Genomic DNA, 18,160 nt, shown 5'->3' on the forward strand with positions numbered 1-18,160 from the left:
CTCCAGTGGAAGTTGACAGAGAGCCTGAGTATGAAATTTCCGAAATTCTGGACTCTAAACTTGACTGCCAGAGATGACACTGTCAGCTCCTATACCTTGTCCGGTGGTCCGGATATGAGGGAACAGATGAGGAAACATCTTGGTTACTTGCCACAGAGCTTGGAAATGCCTTGGAATTAGTGTCCAACTTTCATTCTGCATACCCAGACAAACCCGGTCCCATTTCACTACCTTGAGATACATGCAGATATATAAGTACATTTAGGGGGCAAGAGTGGAAATCTGGAATCAGGCATCAGTCTCCATGTCACCTCCAGATCCGCCGGCCTTATTTCTGGCCTCCTTTTCTGCCTCTCCCACTCTCTCATCCTCCTGAGCGCTCTCCTCTCTGGATCCGGAATCCTGGGATCCACCTCAGATATATTCCATAAGGGTGTTCTGGAACTCCCTCTGCTGATCCAGGAATCTGGCCATACCAATACTCATCTGGTCTGCTGCAGCTCTACTCCCTTCTGCCACCTGAATGCTCCTTTCCAGAAGTCCATTAGTCCGAACCAACTCAGCCACAATACTGTTGGCCGCGGCAACCCAAGCCTGATCATCATACTCCACATTTGCTTCTTCCACCCCTATAATAGTAGCCAGATTAGAGATAATGGTCACCTCATCTCCAGAATCCAGATCTGGACTGCGCTGACGTCTCTTCCCCTTGCCTTTGGGAGAAGGGGTCCCCTCTGGATGAGTCCTCTTCTTGTTGGAAGACACAGATGAGGCCTGGTCAAAGTATTTCTGGTTCTCCTCAGGGCCCTTCAGACGTCTGTAGCACTTCTCCTTGATTTTCTGGCAAGCATCACAAGCCTTTATCTGTCCGGATGTCAAAATACTGGATCTGGACGTCCAGAAAATAGTCACTTACAGTGGACCTACTACCAGCCTCAACCCAACAGCAGTCCCTCCTCTTAGTCACACAGTTCCTACATGCCTCCAGATCATATTTCATCTGAAGACAAGCACATTTTCAATTCTGGACCAGTCCAGACCACAGGAAACTCACCTTTTCTGCCCTCTGGGCCTTCTTAGCCCTTTCCTTCCGGATCTCAGCCAACTCCCTCTGCTTCTTCTCCTCATCCTCCTGACATTTCCGCTCCTCTGCCCTCTGGAGCTCTTCCACCTTCCAGTGCTCCTCTGCTTCATCAGCCAGATGGATGTTGGCCTCCACTTCAGCTAATTCTGCCCTCATCTGGGCCTGACACAGTTCCAGTTCCTCCCTGGCAGTTTTGGGCTTGTTAGATTGATTGGAAGAGTTGCTAGACATAGTGAGTAAACTGATGGAAGAATATGGGGGGTAAGAATCAAATAGGACACTTTGGCAACACTATATCTGTGAAATCCATCCCCTGGAATCCCCCATTGACTTCTCCATCATCTCACACTCATTTCTTCCGGACCCTCATTTCCAACCCCCTGTGCCTCAAGGGGAGATACTGTCATATGCCATTCCAGACTCTCAACTCTAAATCCACTTCTCTGGATATCCGGATCTGAGATCCAGATCTCAAATGATCTGATCTATCTTTATCTTCCTTCCAGAATCCAAACCCTATATCAGCGCCCAACCCCATTTAGACTTCCCCTGTCTCTGGACTCCGGTTAACCATGTTTCCCTTTTGATTATTGATCCATTACATACATTTCATTTCCAGTGTTCATTATTTGTGATCCATCCTACTTACTAATAGACTTTGCATATGCTTTGTACATAGCCTTTATGTTTGCTGACTGATTCCTATATGATACCTACAGTATATAAACCTCCTGTAACTCTCGAAATACTCCAGTTTGAATATCATCTTAGTTCCTGCTCATTCCTGTGTCCTCTGGACTTGAGATAAGTCTCTTGTCATATTCCGAGTCTTAGGATTGCATCCTAGACTACATTTCCAACTCTACCTTGAGGTAGTCCATCCTCTGTTAGTTTCTAGTCCAGACTTCGTCTGGATTAGTCTTATCTGCTTGCCCAGGTAACATCTGGACGTCTGTCAGATTTATCTCATGTTTCAGATCCAGACATCGTTGTTATCGCCCTAGTCAAATCCCGGAAACTCCAGACAACTGTTCTAGCCCCCGGAAATTAAGGGCACATAGTTGTGAAAGGGGCACAGCATATGAGCTGAGGCCAAGCCCTTGTGATCCGACCCCTTTGAGCACACGACCTTTACATTGACCAACCAGTCTTTGGTCAACATATTTGTATTTGAGACTATTGTCTCAACACAGAGTTATCTAATCAAGGAACCACATTCCAGTGTCTAGATGGTTTATCCTAGACAAGTTTATAAGTTGAGGTAAAACATAAAGCTCTGGCTAAGTTAATCAAATTGATTGGTTTAGTGAGCCTTGGATCTTCAGACCCAGATATGCAGAATATAACAGATGACATGGATATGAACCTGAAGTGGATGTCTAGATGACTGGAAGCAAGGTTGAAGATACCAACATACTAGAAAAATTCAATGAGACACTATGTTTTTCAGAGAATAGGAGGGTATAAACTGGATACATACAAGACCAACAGTCACATGGAGAATCCCCATATATATCACTATGTTTCACCTTACCAAGATCAGACTCAGGTCTCTCACATACCACCATCTTGTCCATTTGTATTATGCCTTGAAATCCATGATCTTGTCCTGTTGATTCTCACCTAACTTATTCAGTGTTTCCTGCCATCACTCCAGCAGGATTCCACTCTATAATTCTGGTACCTGGTGTTCCCTCCTGTTGTTCCAATCACTTCTATCACTCTTCTAGGCATACTCTCTATCAATTGATGGTATTTCTCATTGGCAACCTTCCCCCACTCTGCTGCAACTCTCTTCCATGGCTTAATTAGCCCCTATGATGGTTTTTAATAGACTATAAATAATCTCTTGAGTGATTACCAGTGCTATTCAATAGGGTTGATGTCTGGAGACTATGTTGTCCATGATAGAACAGTAGTATCATAGCTTTCAAGCCATTTGGTGACCAACTTGAAGTATGCTTGAGGTTATTATTGTATTTAGAAGATAATATCTTCTTTATCAATTCCTAATTCTTGCATGCTTATAAGCAGACACTCCTCCAAAAGTGAGATATACTGCTCTGTATTCATCCTCTCCTCCACCTCACAGAGAATTCCTACTCCATTCTACCTCATACAGCCCCATACTACCAGGTTCCCTCCAATTTTGATTATTTCTTGGACTTCTCTATCTCCCAGTAGTTCTTCTGCCTTTTCCCATACATATGTCTGGTCATCTGACAATGTCCATTTGATTGTTGTCTCATCAAACCATATAACCTCATTCCAGTCTCCAACAGTCCAATACTGGTGCTTGAAAATGAAGGCTGGAGAGAAAAGAAGTTTTTCTTCTATGTTGCAGCTTTATGATTGGTCACCTTAAGAGTGTTCCTGACTATTTAAGTGGGAGAAGTGGTATGGATGATTGAATTGATGAATTTGGGGACTTAAGCAGCATCAGCACCCTGCCCAGTTAGAATATAATAAACAAGAGATCTCCTGTTATATGGTATGAGCTTCAAAGGGTGGCCTAGTTTGATGTTTTCTTATCTACAATGGCCCTTTTGATGACCCTAGCAATAGCAATCTGTCTAGTAGACAGATTAGAGGAGCTGAGTGCAAGAATAGAGGCTATTTCAGCTATGTGTCATGAACCTCAATCTCAACTCTATCTACTAGGACATCGAGACCAGATCTCCAATTTCCAGAAATGTGGACCTGATCTTCTACTTTCTGGAGTCTGGATCTTATCTTCACCTAACTTCTGCACTTGCCCCATTTGTTTCCAACCCATATGAAATCCCTCTATCTCTGGTTTCTGGTTATCTCTATGTTCCGCTTTGCTCACTGATCTGTTAGCTATGTTTCATATCCAACTTCATTTCCTGTGCTCTGTTGTACTTACCAATAAACTTCCCATATGCTTCATACATAGCTCTAGACATTGCTGACTGACTATTCCATTATGATACCTACAGTATATAAACCCCTATAACTCTCTGAAGAAATTCAGTTTGAATATTATCTTAGTTTTTGCTCTTTCCTGACCTTCTGGACTTGAGTCCTGACTCTTGTCACTTCCAAGACTTAGGATTGTATCCTTAAGTCTAGTTTCCAACTCTACCTAAGGGTGGTCTATCTCTGTTAGTTTCTAGTCTGGACTTCATCTAGATTAGCCTTGTTCACTTCACCAAATCATTTCTGGAAGCCTACCAGATTTATCTCATATTTTACCTTCCAGGTGTCTGGACCTATTGTTAAGGTTGTACTCAAGAGGGTTGCAGGTCCAATGGGCTTGGCCTCAGCTTGTATGCTGTGCCCCTTACCTGAGTACTTGCCCTTATTTCTGAGAAGTAGGAACTATGCCTAGTATATGTTTCCACATGCTTGTACATAGCCTTACTCCTTTGCTTACTGATCCTCTCAGATAGCCTCTAGTATATAACCCCTGTACAACTCTTGTAGAGTCCTCAGTCTGAATATCAACTTAGACTTGCCTAATCTTCTCTTGGACTTTGGTCCATCTAAGTTCTGTCCTGTCCATCAGGCCTAGGGATTGATTCCCTAGGCCAGACCCTTGCCTTTCTGGCACTTACCCTCTGTCTGGACTTAGGTCCAATTCCTGTCTCTCCAACTCTACCTTAGGGTAGTCTACCTCTGTTTGTTTCTATATTAGACTTCATCTGATGTAGCCCCTATTCCTTCTGGACCTCTGGATGTCCTGTCCTTCGGATGTCCTGCACTCCATACCTTCAGACGTCCTATCCTCCTGTCCTTCAGACATCCTACTCTCTGTACCTTCAGACATCCCATCCTCCTAACTCTCAGACATCTTGTCCTTCATACCTCCATATCTCCTGTCCTTTATACCTCCATACCTCTAAACATCCTGTCCTCTGGACCTCCATACCTCTGGACATCCTCCTGTCCTCCAGACCTCTAGACCTCTGGACCTCCTCTCCTTCCATCCTGTTTCCCATAGTGATATTACCTTGGGGTCTCTCCACTTTCTGTGCAGTGGGAACTCCTCTGAGTATTTCCTGTACTCCTCTGGATGTTTCCTATGCTCCTCTGGAAGTCCTCCCGCACTCCACCAGAGTAGCCAGCCTCTGGAAGTCCTTTGGACTTTATCTGAAATGAAGGGCACATACTTGGGTAAGGGGCACAGCATATGAGCTGAGGCCAAGCCCCTCTGAGTCAGTCTCTCTCTCCCTTGAGCATGGTTCTTAACATAATTATTCTGTCCATCATCCCTGTCATATGCCATTCCAAACTCCTAACTCTAAATCTGCTCTGGATATCCAGATCCAAGATCCAGATCTCCAATGATCTGATCTATTGTTATCTCCCTTCCAGAATCCAAACCTTATATCAGCACCCAACCCCATTTAGACATCCCCTGTCTCTGGACTCTAGTTAACTATGTTTCCCTTATGATTACTGATCTGTTACATACATTTCATTTCTGGTATTCATTATTAATGATCTGTCCTACTTACTAATAGACTTTGCATATGCTTCATACATAGCCTTGTATTTTGCTTACTGATCCTCTTGGATAGCCTCTAGTATAAAACCCCTGTACAACTCCAGTAGAGTCCTCAGTTTGAATATCATCTTAGTTCCTGCACATTCCTGTGTCCTCCAGACTTGAGTTAGTTCTCTTGTCATTATCCAAGTCTTAGGATTGTATCCTAGACTATATCTCCAGCTCTACCTTAGGGTAGTCTATCCTCTGTCAGTTTCTAGTCTGGACTCCGTCTGGATTAGCCTTATCTCCTTATGCAATCAATATCTGGAAATGTCCACTGGATTTATCTCATGTTTCATACCCAGACATCCATTGTCCACCCTTGTCAAAACCCAGAAACTCTGGACAACTATTCTAGCCCCTGGAAATTAAGGGCACATACTCAGGAAAGGGGCACAGTGTACAAGCTGAGGCCAAGCTCTTGTGATCCAACCCCCCTTGAGCATGCAACCTTAACAGTCCATCATTCTTTCTTACAAATATCTTTGAGTTGAGAAAACTCAGCATCAATGCCATCAAATGAGACTGATTCAGGACCTTCAAGATTGTCACCAGAGGCTATTGCAAGTAGAGGAACAAATAAAAAGTTAGTCTTGAGCTGCTTGGCAACATCTGTATCAATGCCTGGAAGTTTAGTTGTATGCATATGAGCATGGTAGCATTGTGTTGGCTTGCTATCAGTGACATTCTTAAGGCAAATATGATAGTGAAGGTCAGTATGAATCCTGCCACATGTCTTGAATGTGCCAACAGAGAAATTGCAGTGCTTAACAGATTGTGTGCCACTGAGGTCTGAAAAGAGCCATCCAACCTCAGCTGCATGTGGGATTGTTAAGGTTGCATGCTCAAGGGGGGTTGGATCACAAGAGCTTGGCCTCAGCTTGTACACTGTGCCCCTTTCCTGAGTATGTGCCCTTAATTTCCAGGGGCTAGAATAGTTGTCCAGAGTTTCTGGGTTTTGACAAGGGTGGACAATGGATGTCTGGGTATGAAACATGAGATAAATCCAGTGGACATTTCCAGATATTGATTGCATAAGGAGATAAGGCTAATCCAGACGGAGTCCAGACTAGAAACTGACAGAGGATAGACTACCCTAAGGTAGAGCTGGAGATATAGTCTAGGATACAATCCTAAGACTTGGATAATGACAAGAGAACTAACTCAAGTCTGGAGGACACAGGAATGTGCAGGAACTAAGATGATATTCAAACTGAGGACTCTACTGGAGTTGTACAGGGGTTTTATACTAGAGGCTATCCAAGAGGATCAGTAAGCAAAGGAGTAAGGCTATGTACAAGCATGCAGAAACACATTAGTAAGTGAGATGGAACATAAGTAAATGAACTCAGAGATGAAACTAGTTGTTAAGGTCATGTGCTCAAGGGGGTTGGATCACAAGGGCTTGGCCTCAGCTCATACACTGTGCCCCTTTCCTGAGTATGTGCCCTTAATTTCTGGGGGTTAGAGCAGTCATCCGGAGTTTCTGGGATTTGACTAGGGTGGACAATGGACATCCAGATCTGAAATGTGAGATAAATCCAATGGACATCCGGATGTTACCTAGGCAAGCAGATAAGACTAATCTGTTAAAACCATGTTACTCAAGGGAGAGAGAGACTGACTCAGAGGGGCTTGGCCTCAGCTCGTACGCTGTGCCCCTTACCCAAGTATGTGCCCTTCATTTCAGAGGAAGTCTGATGATGGTCTGACAAAGTCCAGAGGACTTCCAGAGGCTGGCTACTCTGGTGGAAAGTGCTAGAGGACTTCCAGAGGAGCATGGGAAATGTCCGGAGGAGTGTGGGAGAGTTCCGGAGGAAGTGCTCAGGAGAGTTCCCACTGCAAGGTAATACTTCTACAGGAAACAGGATGGAAGGATAGGAGGTCCAGAGGACAGGAGGACAGGAGGACAGGAGGACAGGAGGACAGGAGGACAGGAGGACAGGAGGACAGGAGGACAGGAGGACAGGAGGACAGGAGGACAGGAGGACAGGAGGACAGGAGGACAGGATGTCTGGAGGTCCAGAAGTATGGAGGACAGGAGGACTGAAGGTCTGGAGGACAGGATGTCCAAGGGTTAGGAGGATGGGATGTCCAAAGGTCTGGAAGGAATAGGGGCTACATTGGACAAAGTCCAATGTAGAAGCAAACAGAGGTAGACTACCCTTAGGTAGAGTCGGAGAGACAGGAAGTGGACTAAAGTCTGGAGAGAGGGTAAGTGCCGGAAAGGCAAGACTCCAGCCTAGGGAAGCAATCCCTAGACTTGGGACAGAGACATAGGGGACAAATCCAAAGGTCCAGAATTCTGGCCTAGGGAATCCATCCCTAGGCCTTATGGAAAAGGACAAACTCAGATGGACTGAAGTCCAGAAGAAGATTGGGCAAGTAGAACAGGATCTAATATGATGAGGACAGATCTAAGATGATATTCAGACTGAGGACTCTACTGGAGTTGTACAGGGGTTTTATACTAGAGGATATCTGAGAGGATCAATAAGCAACAGAGTAAGGCTATGTACAAGCATGTGGAAACACATTGGTAAGTAAGATGGAACATAAGTAAATGAACTCGGAGATGAAACTAGTACAAGGATCAATCAGCAAGACGGAAACAGAGATAACTGAGAACTGGAAAGGTGGAGATGCCTAAATGGGGATAGGTGCAGGATCTCAGACAGAGGGTGGGAATAGGTCCAGAGATAGTATGGTTAATATCCAGGGATCTGGGGATCCAGAAGGCAAGGCAGAAACAGGACTGAGATATGTGAGGTGGTGGATGTAGTCTGGAATCTGAGAGGAGGTAAAGTCCAGATGTCTTGCTGGATGGAATGTGCATAGGGTGGACAGGATAGGGGTGTACAGATCAGGCTAGTAGTAAAGATCCGAAGGTCCAGAGCTCAGGGGTAAATCCAGAGTGGAGTTGATCCTGCTGAGGTGTGAGCATACAGCAGAAGGGGATCTGGGAATGAGTCAGATATGGGGTCCGGAAATAGGTCTGGAAAGCGTGGGAATATGATGGGATCTATGTCTGGCATATGGGATATGACATGGACACAGAGTTTGCTTCAGACTGGGATGTGGATGGGCAGGAAGTTTTGGAAGGGAGAGTGTTCAACTTTGCAGAATTGCAGTGTGTTAACAAGGGATTAGTACCTGCAGCAATAGAGGATGAGATTATGGTCATGGATCATGATGCAAATGAAGATGGGGCTTTGTCATATCCACATATCCAGATCTCAGATCCAATCCACATCTTATCTTCATCCAACATCCCCTCATCCAATCTGTCCACTTGTCTGGTCCAGTCCACAACTCATCCAAATCCACAACCAGTGCTCATCTCCTTTTGGTAACCCCCTGACTCCAGTACTTTGGTTATCTGTATATCTGCCCTGCTCACTGATCCATTACCTATGCTTCATTTCTGTTTCATTATTAGTGATCCTTTCCTACTTACCAATAGACTATCCATATGCTTCATACATAGCCTTGGACCCTGCTGATTGATCATTCTGTTAGATACCTACAGTATATAACCTCCTGTAAATCTCTATAGCACCTTAGTTCGAATATCATCTTAGTTCTGCTCATTCCTGTCCTCCAGACTTGAGTACCTCTACTCTCATCACCCTCTGAGACTTAGGATTGATTCCTATAGTCTATCTGTATCCGCTGTAGAGAATGAGATTCCTCCAGGCATAGATCACACATATTTCAACTCAGGACAATTGGTACAGTACATGACTCACTCCCTATGACTTTCCCATGAAATGCACCAGAGGCACAACACTTTCCCATGCACATGCTTAGCATGCTCTTCCCTCACTTGGTTGCACTTGGTTGCACAGCATCCCAGAACCTCCATCCATTGTCCAACCAGTCCCCTAGTGAGTCCCTTTTCATCTATTTTCATTATCAGACCATATGTAGCATTGTACAATATATTATTCCATCATGGACCCTTTCCTTACCTCACTGACATACATACAGTGCTCCCTATTCACTTCTGAGCCCTAGGAGCATGCCTAGGCACAGCTTACCTGTTGCCTAGGAAGTTTTCAGTTAGGAAGTTTTTGATACAGAAAAGAAAACTAAGCACCATCATCTACTACCATGCCACTTAGCATCTAGCAGTCAGAATCCATTATCATGAGTTAGCATCCATTAGTTGTCGCCCTAGCCCTCAGCAACAGTCTATTATCATCAGTCACCATTCAGCAGTCCCCAGTTCACATCCTCATGACTTCTACCAGTTTCATATATGTCTGCATACCACACATGCCTTATTCCCATGCTTCACGCACCTACACACTCCATATTCCTGCATGCACTTCACCAGAGTTGACCTGGTGTCACTTCATGGATACTTGCTTTCTTTGCTTCCAAATACATTGCTTGGTGCACTTCAACCAACATTTAGAGAGTCAGTGGCTTCCTCTCACCCCAGAGGTAGAGCCATCTTTCTTTCTTCTGCTCTGCAAGCCAGCAGAGTTGTTGAACCTTCACTACCTCTGTCTATGACAGTCCATTACTGATAGTTTCTAGTCTGGACTCGTCCAGATTAGTCTTACAATACTTATCCTACATCTGGAAGTCATCTGAATCTGCTATGCTACTCATCCAACCCTCTGGACACATTAGTCTTGTCCTCCTGAAATAAGGGGGAATACTTGGGTAAGGGGCACAGCATACAAGCTGAGGCTGAAGCCCTTAGGATCTGTTAGCCCTTGAGTACAACTTTAACAGGGTTGGAATATTGATTCAATGTTACTATTGAGTAGTCTTACATTCATGTAGTTGGTAATCTAGCACTGCAAAAAAGCATGTGATTCTGCCATCTGCCATGCTGGCAGAACTACCTCAAAATAGTTCTGCCTACAACACTAATGCTCTCCCTTTTTGCTATATGACATGTTCATGTATCTTGCATATACTCAAATGACAATACTAGATTCATTGATTGTGTCATATCCCACATTCCAGACCTACTCTCTGTCTGATTTCCATATCTTACCTGTCAAATCTCCAGTTCTCATCTCTACCACAATTCCCAGTTCCACCTCTGGACCTCAGTAGGATCACCCCTTCTACTCCCAATACAATTGCACCCCTAAACTCTGGACCCTGCAGCTAGCCTGCTTCCTTGACCCACTGTGCTGTCCACTCTGAGCATGTTCCTCTCTGGTTGGATGTCTAGACTTTTCCTCCTCCAGAATTCCAGACCTGCATCCACCACATGTCCACATCCTAGTCTCATCCCCATCAGAACTTTGAAACTCCAGACCTCATCCATATCCATCTCCACCCCCACCCCCACCATCTGTTGATATCCATACACCAGCTCTGCTCCTCTGCTCCTCTACATCTTTACTGGAGCTCAAAAATCTCTGGACCTCATCTGTACCTACTTCCAGACCTATTCTTACTATCTGTTTATATCTGTAGTCTGTCCCCATTTAGACATCTCCACTTTCCTGGCCTTCAGTTATCTCTGTTCCTATCTTGCTGATCAATCTTGCATGAGATTCATCTCTGAGTTCATTTACTTATGATCCATCTCATTTACATGTGGATTGCTTTTAAACACATGGTCTTTCTTACCACATGTGCCCTCTCCATGGTAAGTCTGTGAATATGTTGAGATCCATAGTGCTATACTAACAAGCCACAGGTTCTCTCATTGAGTTAGGTGATCATGATGGTGATGAAATACTATGTTTTCTTAAAGTTCCACTAGTAGCTAAAACTTCAAGTTACTAAGTCTAGTAGTAGTGCTGAACTTCAATGTTTTCCACTGGAAACTGGCTAGTTCTGTCAGTGATTGGAAGCTGTGTGAAGTATATGTCTATGCATGTATGTCTGTTATGATATACACACTGTGAGCTATTGTCTGAAATTGTGTAAAATAGCATTGTCTGTTGGGAAAATTGTAGTTTGTTGATGTAGCAGTACTTTTGCAGATGCAATCTTATAAATCATCAGTCACATTTAGACTGCAAAAATCAGATCACTTGTCAAGTCTCAACATCCAAGACAGTGAGGATCCTGAAGGACTTTGTGTATTTATTACCTTGTACAAGACTTGAAGGTATGTTTTTGCTTACTTTGCCTCTCACCATCTTACAGCTATGTATTTAGTGGTGTTTTTTAACAAAAAAAAACCTTGTTTATTGTCCATTGGGATGAAGCCCTATGTTAGACAGTATGTACAAGTATTGGTAACTGCATATTTTGTAATCATAGTATGTGACTGTAACAATGGTCCAAGTGTGAATTAGGACAGTAACACCTGCTAAGGGCAGAAGATTGTGGTAGTCATGACTTTCCAATGTATCCACTCAGTGTCTAATATAATATTCTCCCTCATTTCTCTTGGGCTCAAGATCAAGCCTATTTCTAGTGACTTCATTCATATCTCTTGGGCCAGGTCCAACTGACACACCATCACCACCACAAATATTTGTTTAAATCACTTTACAAATCTTTTCTCAATGAATGGTGCTGTCTGACATGGGTAGACTGTATCTAAGCTCAATGTACCAGAACCAGAACCACCAAACCTCCAAGCTGTATCACTCTTGGCTGCTGTATTAATGCTTGCAACTGGCAGCAATGTTGCAGGTTAGTTCTACACCTCAAATACACTCCCAATAGTCAACATTGTAAAAAGGTATCCAAACAGCACCATCAGTTACATATCTTCCACTATCTCCTGCATGAATCTCTTCTGAATAGTAGCATAGTGCTGCATCTCTACTGCACTAACACTAGGGACTAGCTCATTCAGGGCACGAATGAAGTCCATCTGGGTAACCAAAATGTGCAAGTCATCCGATCTGGCAATTTCAGTGAGATAGTACTGGGGTGTCAGTTGGTGCTGTCGAAATTCTGACTGTTTGTTGAGTTGTGCTGTTCAGTGTGTCGTCAGAATGCATGACAAATCGTGTGTTTCAACAAACCTATTTTGCTATCCAGCTCAGTAACCTTCCTGTTTAGTGCATTTAACATTGCATCAGAGCATAAAGCATAAAAGTCGGCTCCCGTGTAGTGGAACGGACACTCTTTAGCAATGTCCGCGAGGCTGAGATCACGATCGAGCTTGAATTTTCTTGTGAGCGCACGAAGGATATCAAGTTGAGTTTCGTTTGTCTCGCTGACCCCCAGGTATAACATTCGGTCAAACCTGAGCAACGAATGTAAGGCTGATTATGCAAAAGAATATTACCTCAAACCTTCCAGGTCGCAAAAGAGCCGGGTCTAATAGGTCGGGGCGATTGGTAGCTCCGATGACGAAGACATCGCCTCCACTTCCAGCGGACATTCCATCCAGTTCTGCAAGAAGCTGACTTACGATACGGTCCATAACACCACCTGAATCCCCTTGATTGCCTCGCTTTGGCGCCACAGAGTCAAGCTCATCGAAGAAAATGACGCATGGTTTTGCATCACGAGCACGTTGAAATATTCGCCGAACATTCGCTTCAGACTCTCCGATATACATGTTCAGAAGTTCGGGTCCTTTCACTGAAAAGAAGTTCAACGAGCACGAAGTTGCCACTGCCTTCGCGAGCAGCGTTTTTCCCGTGCCCGGAGGTCCATATAATAAGATTCCTGGGTGTGACACCTAATTCAGCACCAGGGTAGCTAGACTAGAAAATAGGTGTACCTGAACGCTTCTTTAATCCCTCGATGAATAATTCAGGGTGCTCCAATGGAAGTTGGATGGTGTCCAATATTTCATTCTTTATTCTCGACAGTCCACCGATATCCTCCCACATGACGGCAGGGATCTTCGGAGCCCCAATGTTTCGAGCGAAAGTTGTCCTCGCCTTCAAAAGCGACAATTCCACCTGATTTGCTCGAATAGCTATCGTACTTAGGGACCGTGCTCGACAAGCAATTTCGTCACTGCAAACATCGTGATCAGCGAGGTTATTAACTCGACAAGCTCACACCGCACAGTGACTCTCTAACAGCAATAACCTCCGCTTGTGTCAAACAATCGACTATATCAATGGCAACTAGTGCAGCAGTCTGCGTAGCAAAAGAAGCCACTGAAACATCAGAAGCCAGTTTAACATCAGTCATGCAATGATATATTATACTCGATCGTTCTGCCTCGGTTGGAGCCTGTAAGAGGTACAACGAATGTTACTCAGAGCGTTTGTGTGGGGAATCAATAGCGGCCCCACCTTTAGCGCAAACTCGTTTGTGAAGCGCGAGAGGAGGGTAGCAGAGACCTTGGATGTGTCACTCGCAGTTGCGATAACGAAGATCTGATTGCCCGTGGATTGCATATGGGATTCTACATCCGCTAGGCAATCGTTCAACGCATGTGACAATGTAGTACCTATGAGATTATTAAGAAGGTGATATCGCACTAGGAAAGATGTTTGCACACCTTTTCCCGGTTCCGAAGCTGGAGTAGACTGGGACAGCGCGTCTAGGTGCCGAATCACAATTGCGCACGGCGCGCATGAACTTGCCATTTCAATTCGAGCTCTTAAGCTGCCTTCTGTATTGGCCTCGTTTTCCGAAATTAACGCAAAACAGTTAATCTATCGATGAGATGAATAAATTTCGTGAAGGACGAGTTCAGTAATTGATCGTACTTCTGCAATATGGATTCCAAGGCGTCGGGCTATAGAAGAGGCCATTGTGAATTTGCCGGATCCTCGAGCTCCTGAAATAAGCAGAAGTGGCCAGATGCCGAACTCCGCAGCTCCTTTAAACCGAGGTGCGTCTGACAAACGAGTCATTGCATCCATCATAAAAGGTAATTCCCCTGGTCTGGCACTAGTATCTGCTACTCGCTTGTCAACGACACGCCACTCAACGCTGCGAAAGCTAAATTCCTCACGAAGGGCATTGCAGCTGTGTATGTCTAGTGAGCCTTTATGTTGTGTTCCAAGCTGTACGATCCGAGTGCGCTGGGAGTCGACAAAACAGCCGTAGTCGCCTCGAGTAAACTGAGGATGACTACAATAGTCATCAACAGCACTGGTAGGGTCGTAGTCAACTTTGTCCACGACGAAGGACACCACTACATTACCGCTCGACAGCCTGGTGCCAAAATGAGGCAGGCTGCGGATATTTTCTGCAAATTAAGCTCACCGATGGATTGGGAGCTTGCCATTGTCGAGCTTATCAGTAAGCTCTGCGTTGTCGGTATCAATGAACACGTTGATTAAATCTCCTGATTTGACCAAGCGTTTACAGGAACTGAAGTAGGATTGTATTTCTTGAAGAAAAAGAGTCTCGAACTTGCGTCCTGTAGAAAACGGAGATGCGATGCGAGAGAGAGTAAGTGCACGAGCCACTGGTATTGCCGGTTGACGATTGCCAAAAGGACTCGGGCGAATCCACACAAGACTAGAAGAGTCTACATGGATGCTGGAAATCAGCGACGGCGAAGCTTTCACAACACCACTAAAGATCCCTTCAGATTGGAATAAGATCACATATCAAAACCGTACGAAGGGACTGATTCATAATCATGCGCAAACACCCGCACTAGCCTTGCGTGGGATGACTCGAGATCACTCACGATAGCCTGAGCACAGCAAGTTTAGTTTCGCGCAAAATAAGGCAAACAACGTACCCAGTCTCCATCGAGGATACCAACCCGACGAAAATCAGAGGTTCGCAGGTACAGAGCGATATCACGATTAAGGACATCAGTCTCTCGCGAAATTGGTTCAAGACGAAAATAAGCGTTCGCTGTGGCGGCTGCAATATTCAGGTACGTTAACAGGACATTCAAACTGGCAGACACACACTCGCCTTCATAGGGACCATTATGTTGCGCGGTTGCTGGAAGTGCAGCAGTGATGAGAAAAGATTCGCTGATCTCGAGTGGCTCCGAAGCTATCTCAGCTTCAGATGAGTATATGCCAATAGTCGATGTGCCTCCTCCGATTTCTGCTCCTTCGTCGAAACAGACCACCACAAACTGCGTGACATTGCGCTCCATAATCCCTTGAGAGTATGGATATGTAACATCAATTTTGTAGCGATACGAGCAGAGCGCCGAGGACAACGCTTCAGAAGCGTCCCCATTTGAGAGAAACAACGTTCGGGGAAGGTGTAATTCTTCACCAGTTCGAATGATCAGCGACGAGTGGAAAAGCCATTCCTCAAGGGCAGAACTGTGGGACAATGCAAAACTGTATGCATCGGGAGTTTGAGCTGTCACTACCACTTCGGAGAGTGAGACGTCTCCTGCACGGGACACGTGTAGTTTCTGTCGGCCATTAAATGATCCGAAAATATGAGGATACAGGTCTGGCCAGTGAGGTGGAACTGTAATGCATTCGATCTTGTGACAATGATTAGGTGGAACAAAACACGTCCATATTTAATGGACGCACATCAGGATCCTCATTCGCCCAACAAGTCAGGCATTCCAAGCCTTGGGATGTCAAGAAGGGTGCGGTTGAGTCGTCCGAATATATTAGGATGAGAACACGGGAATCGTGCGGTGCAGACAAATATGTCCACAATCGGGAGCTCAGGAGCACGGTATCGTTACCAGCCTTGTCTGGAGGATCTTTGAGAGTGAATTCGCCTTCTACGCTGAGCGAGTGACGAAAAAATATGCTCATTGAATTCGAAAGATATTGCCTTCGTCGGCCAGTGTTCTAAAGGCTGGATGCGACAAACGCGAAATCGTATGTATGCATATGCCAAGCATACAACTGCAGTAAGTCTACCAGTCTGGCCAGTGGCAGCACTGTGAATTACTCACGCAAACGAACTGCTAGCCGCTTACATAATCACATTGTTTTTATTCCTCGCAACACCATGAATCGAGGAGCAAGAGGTTTTAGCAGAGGAGGTACGCGTATAATTCTTATTGAGAGTCCAATTTGGCTCATCTTCTAGGACGCGGTGGGGGACGTGGAGGATTCCAGCAGCGTGATTTTGGTCCTCCAGCTACAGTTGTCGGTAAGATTATTATTATCTTTACAATTTCGCGTCACTATTTTCACCGTTTGCAGAAATGGGGACATTCATGCATGCTGTAGAGGATGAGATGTTGTGCTCCTCTCTCATATCAGACAGGGTTCCCTACTTCAACGCCCCCATTTACCTCCAAAACAAATCTGTGATTGGCAAGGTTGACGAGATCCTTGGCCCTATCAATGAAGTTTATTTCTCAGTCAAAATGGGAGAAGGTATGGTTGCAAGCAGCTTCAAGCAAGGAGATAAAGTATATATCGGAGGCGATAAATTGCTACCCATTGAGCGATTCCTCCCAAAACCAAAAGTTGCAGGTATGCTCTATTCTATTGGTCTTTCTACTTCTACACCTGAGCTTTATTTCTCTAGGTGTAACAAGTACGTTTTCTCCTCTCGCATATATGCTTCCCATTCACTGTAGATCATCTCCAGAACGCGGGCGCGGTATCGCAAGGGGCAGTGGGCCACGGGGACGGGGTGCCCCTGGGGGACGAGGACGGGGAGGACGAGGGGCTAGCAGGGGTGGCGTAAGAGGTGGCTTCGGTGGTGACCGGGGCGGTTAGGTTCAGAGGAGGTTTCAGAGGAGGAAGTGGCCGTGGTAATAGTGGAGGTTTTGCACCCCGAGGGGGAAGAGGCGGATTCAGGGGATCATGATAATAGTGCTTAGTATTGTTAGTCCCAGCGTGCGTCACGTCGTGAGGGCGCAGATGTCAAGGTTTTAGTGCTTTGACCTCGCTCGAAACAGCAGTAAATCTGTTTGCCCGCTCGTACTGCATGGAAATAGACTGCCGAGATCATGAGGTACATTGAATTAGATGTTAGAAGAACCCTACCTGAGAAAGCTGAGCCGACATAGTAACAGCATTCACAAAAGTTTCTTCCATCGCAGGATCAAGTTGGCTGCCTATTGGTCAGTTAGATGTGTTCCCCCATTCGATGTCTTCACGTACCATCCAGATCTGAAAGATATGATTCCTGATTCGCATCGACATCCATGCCAACACTATGATGCTGAACGCAAACCCCCTGAACCAGAGCTTCGATTTCGGTGGGACGTATCCGGCGGCGACCTCCGATTTCCCTATCCCACTTTAGTCGCTGATCGGAAAGCGACCAAATATGTCGATCAAGAGCCTCGTCAAAAGGCTCCATCTCTACTATTCATGAGCAAAATTAATTCCCTGTCAAGCATGTACCCTTCACCTTCGTCGTTGTCGTCGTATGGCTCTTCGGTGGTGCGTCCGTTAATACGGAGATTTGGTCTAGTTATCGCAAAAAGTGTGTCGAGGAACTAACAGATTTCAGAATATTGTGTTTGGATGAAAGATACTTTGCTCACTTGATTTATGTGAGGCAGAAATGATTCCCTGTCTTGGCTGACGCCCTGAGATTCAAGTTCCAAGTCCAATCTATCAAGGAAAGCGGTTGAGATATTTCGCTGAAGACGTCGCCAGTCCTGTTCTGTCTCCACTGATATTTTAGGTAGATCTTCTCGGGCATCCATTTGCAAAGGAAGGAAGTAACGATTAATGGTGATAACAACAAATGTTAATGCAGCGCGTTATTGGCGGTTATTTGTACATTGCGTGCAAAGCCTTTGA

General features: G+C 45.1%; 3 protein-coding genes across 3 annotated transcripts; 1 reads left to right on the top strand and 2 right to left on the bottom strand.

The window, feature by feature from the left end:
* Positions 1–12,070: 12,070 nt before the first annotated feature.
* On the bottom strand, positions 12,071–16,327 carry BJ212DRAFT_1307712 (P-loop containing nucleoside triphosphate hydrolase protein). Its single transcript, XM_041333858.1, has 14 exons — positions 15,968–16,327; positions 15,381–15,915; positions 15,199–15,326; positions 15,074–15,150; positions 14,712–15,026; positions 14,458–14,660; positions 14,210–14,403; positions 13,999–14,155; positions 13,790–13,947; positions 13,558–13,727; positions 13,264–13,505; positions 12,830–13,208; positions 12,557–12,780; positions 12,071–12,506 (listed from the first exon to the last, which is right to left on the bottom strand). Exons 1-14 carry the CDS (start codon positions 16,199–16,201, stop codon positions 12,289–12,291), a joined length of 3,234 nt encoding a protein of 1,077 aa, XP_041199555.1. The 5' UTR covers positions 16,202–16,327; the 3' UTR covers positions 12,071–12,288.
* On the top strand, positions 16,320–17,117 carry BJ212DRAFT_1307715 (H/ACA ribonucleoprotein complex, subunit Gar1/Naf1; the record flags this gene model as incomplete). The annotated part of the gene is made up of 4 exons (XM_041333859.1): positions 16,320–16,434; positions 16,482–16,544; positions 16,598–16,873; positions 16,992–17,117. Coding segments are annotated over exons 1-4 (499 nt in total), but the record flags the coding sequence as incomplete, so codon positions are not given.
* On the bottom strand, positions 16,877–18,136 carry BJ212DRAFT_1307722 (uncharacterized protein). Its single transcript, XM_041333860.1, has 5 exons — positions 17,899–18,136; positions 17,763–17,850; positions 17,510–17,713; positions 17,393–17,463; positions 16,877–17,344 (listed from the first exon to the last, which is right to left on the bottom strand). The coding sequence occupies exons 1-5, from the start codon at positions 18,061–18,063 to the stop codon at positions 17,270–17,272; spliced, it is 603 nt and encodes a 200-aa protein (XP_041199557.1). The 5' UTR covers positions 18,064–18,136; the 3' UTR covers positions 16,877–17,269.
* Positions 18,137–18,160: the final 24 nt, after the last annotated feature.

The sequence above is a fragment of the Suillus subaureus genome, assembly GCF_016647635.1.
Source record: "Suillus subaureus strain MN1 chromosome Unknown BJ212scaffold_1, whole genome shotgun sequence".
Taxonomy (NCBI): domain Eukaryota; kingdom Fungi; phylum Basidiomycota; class Agaricomycetes; order Boletales; family Suillaceae; genus Suillus; species Suillus subaureus.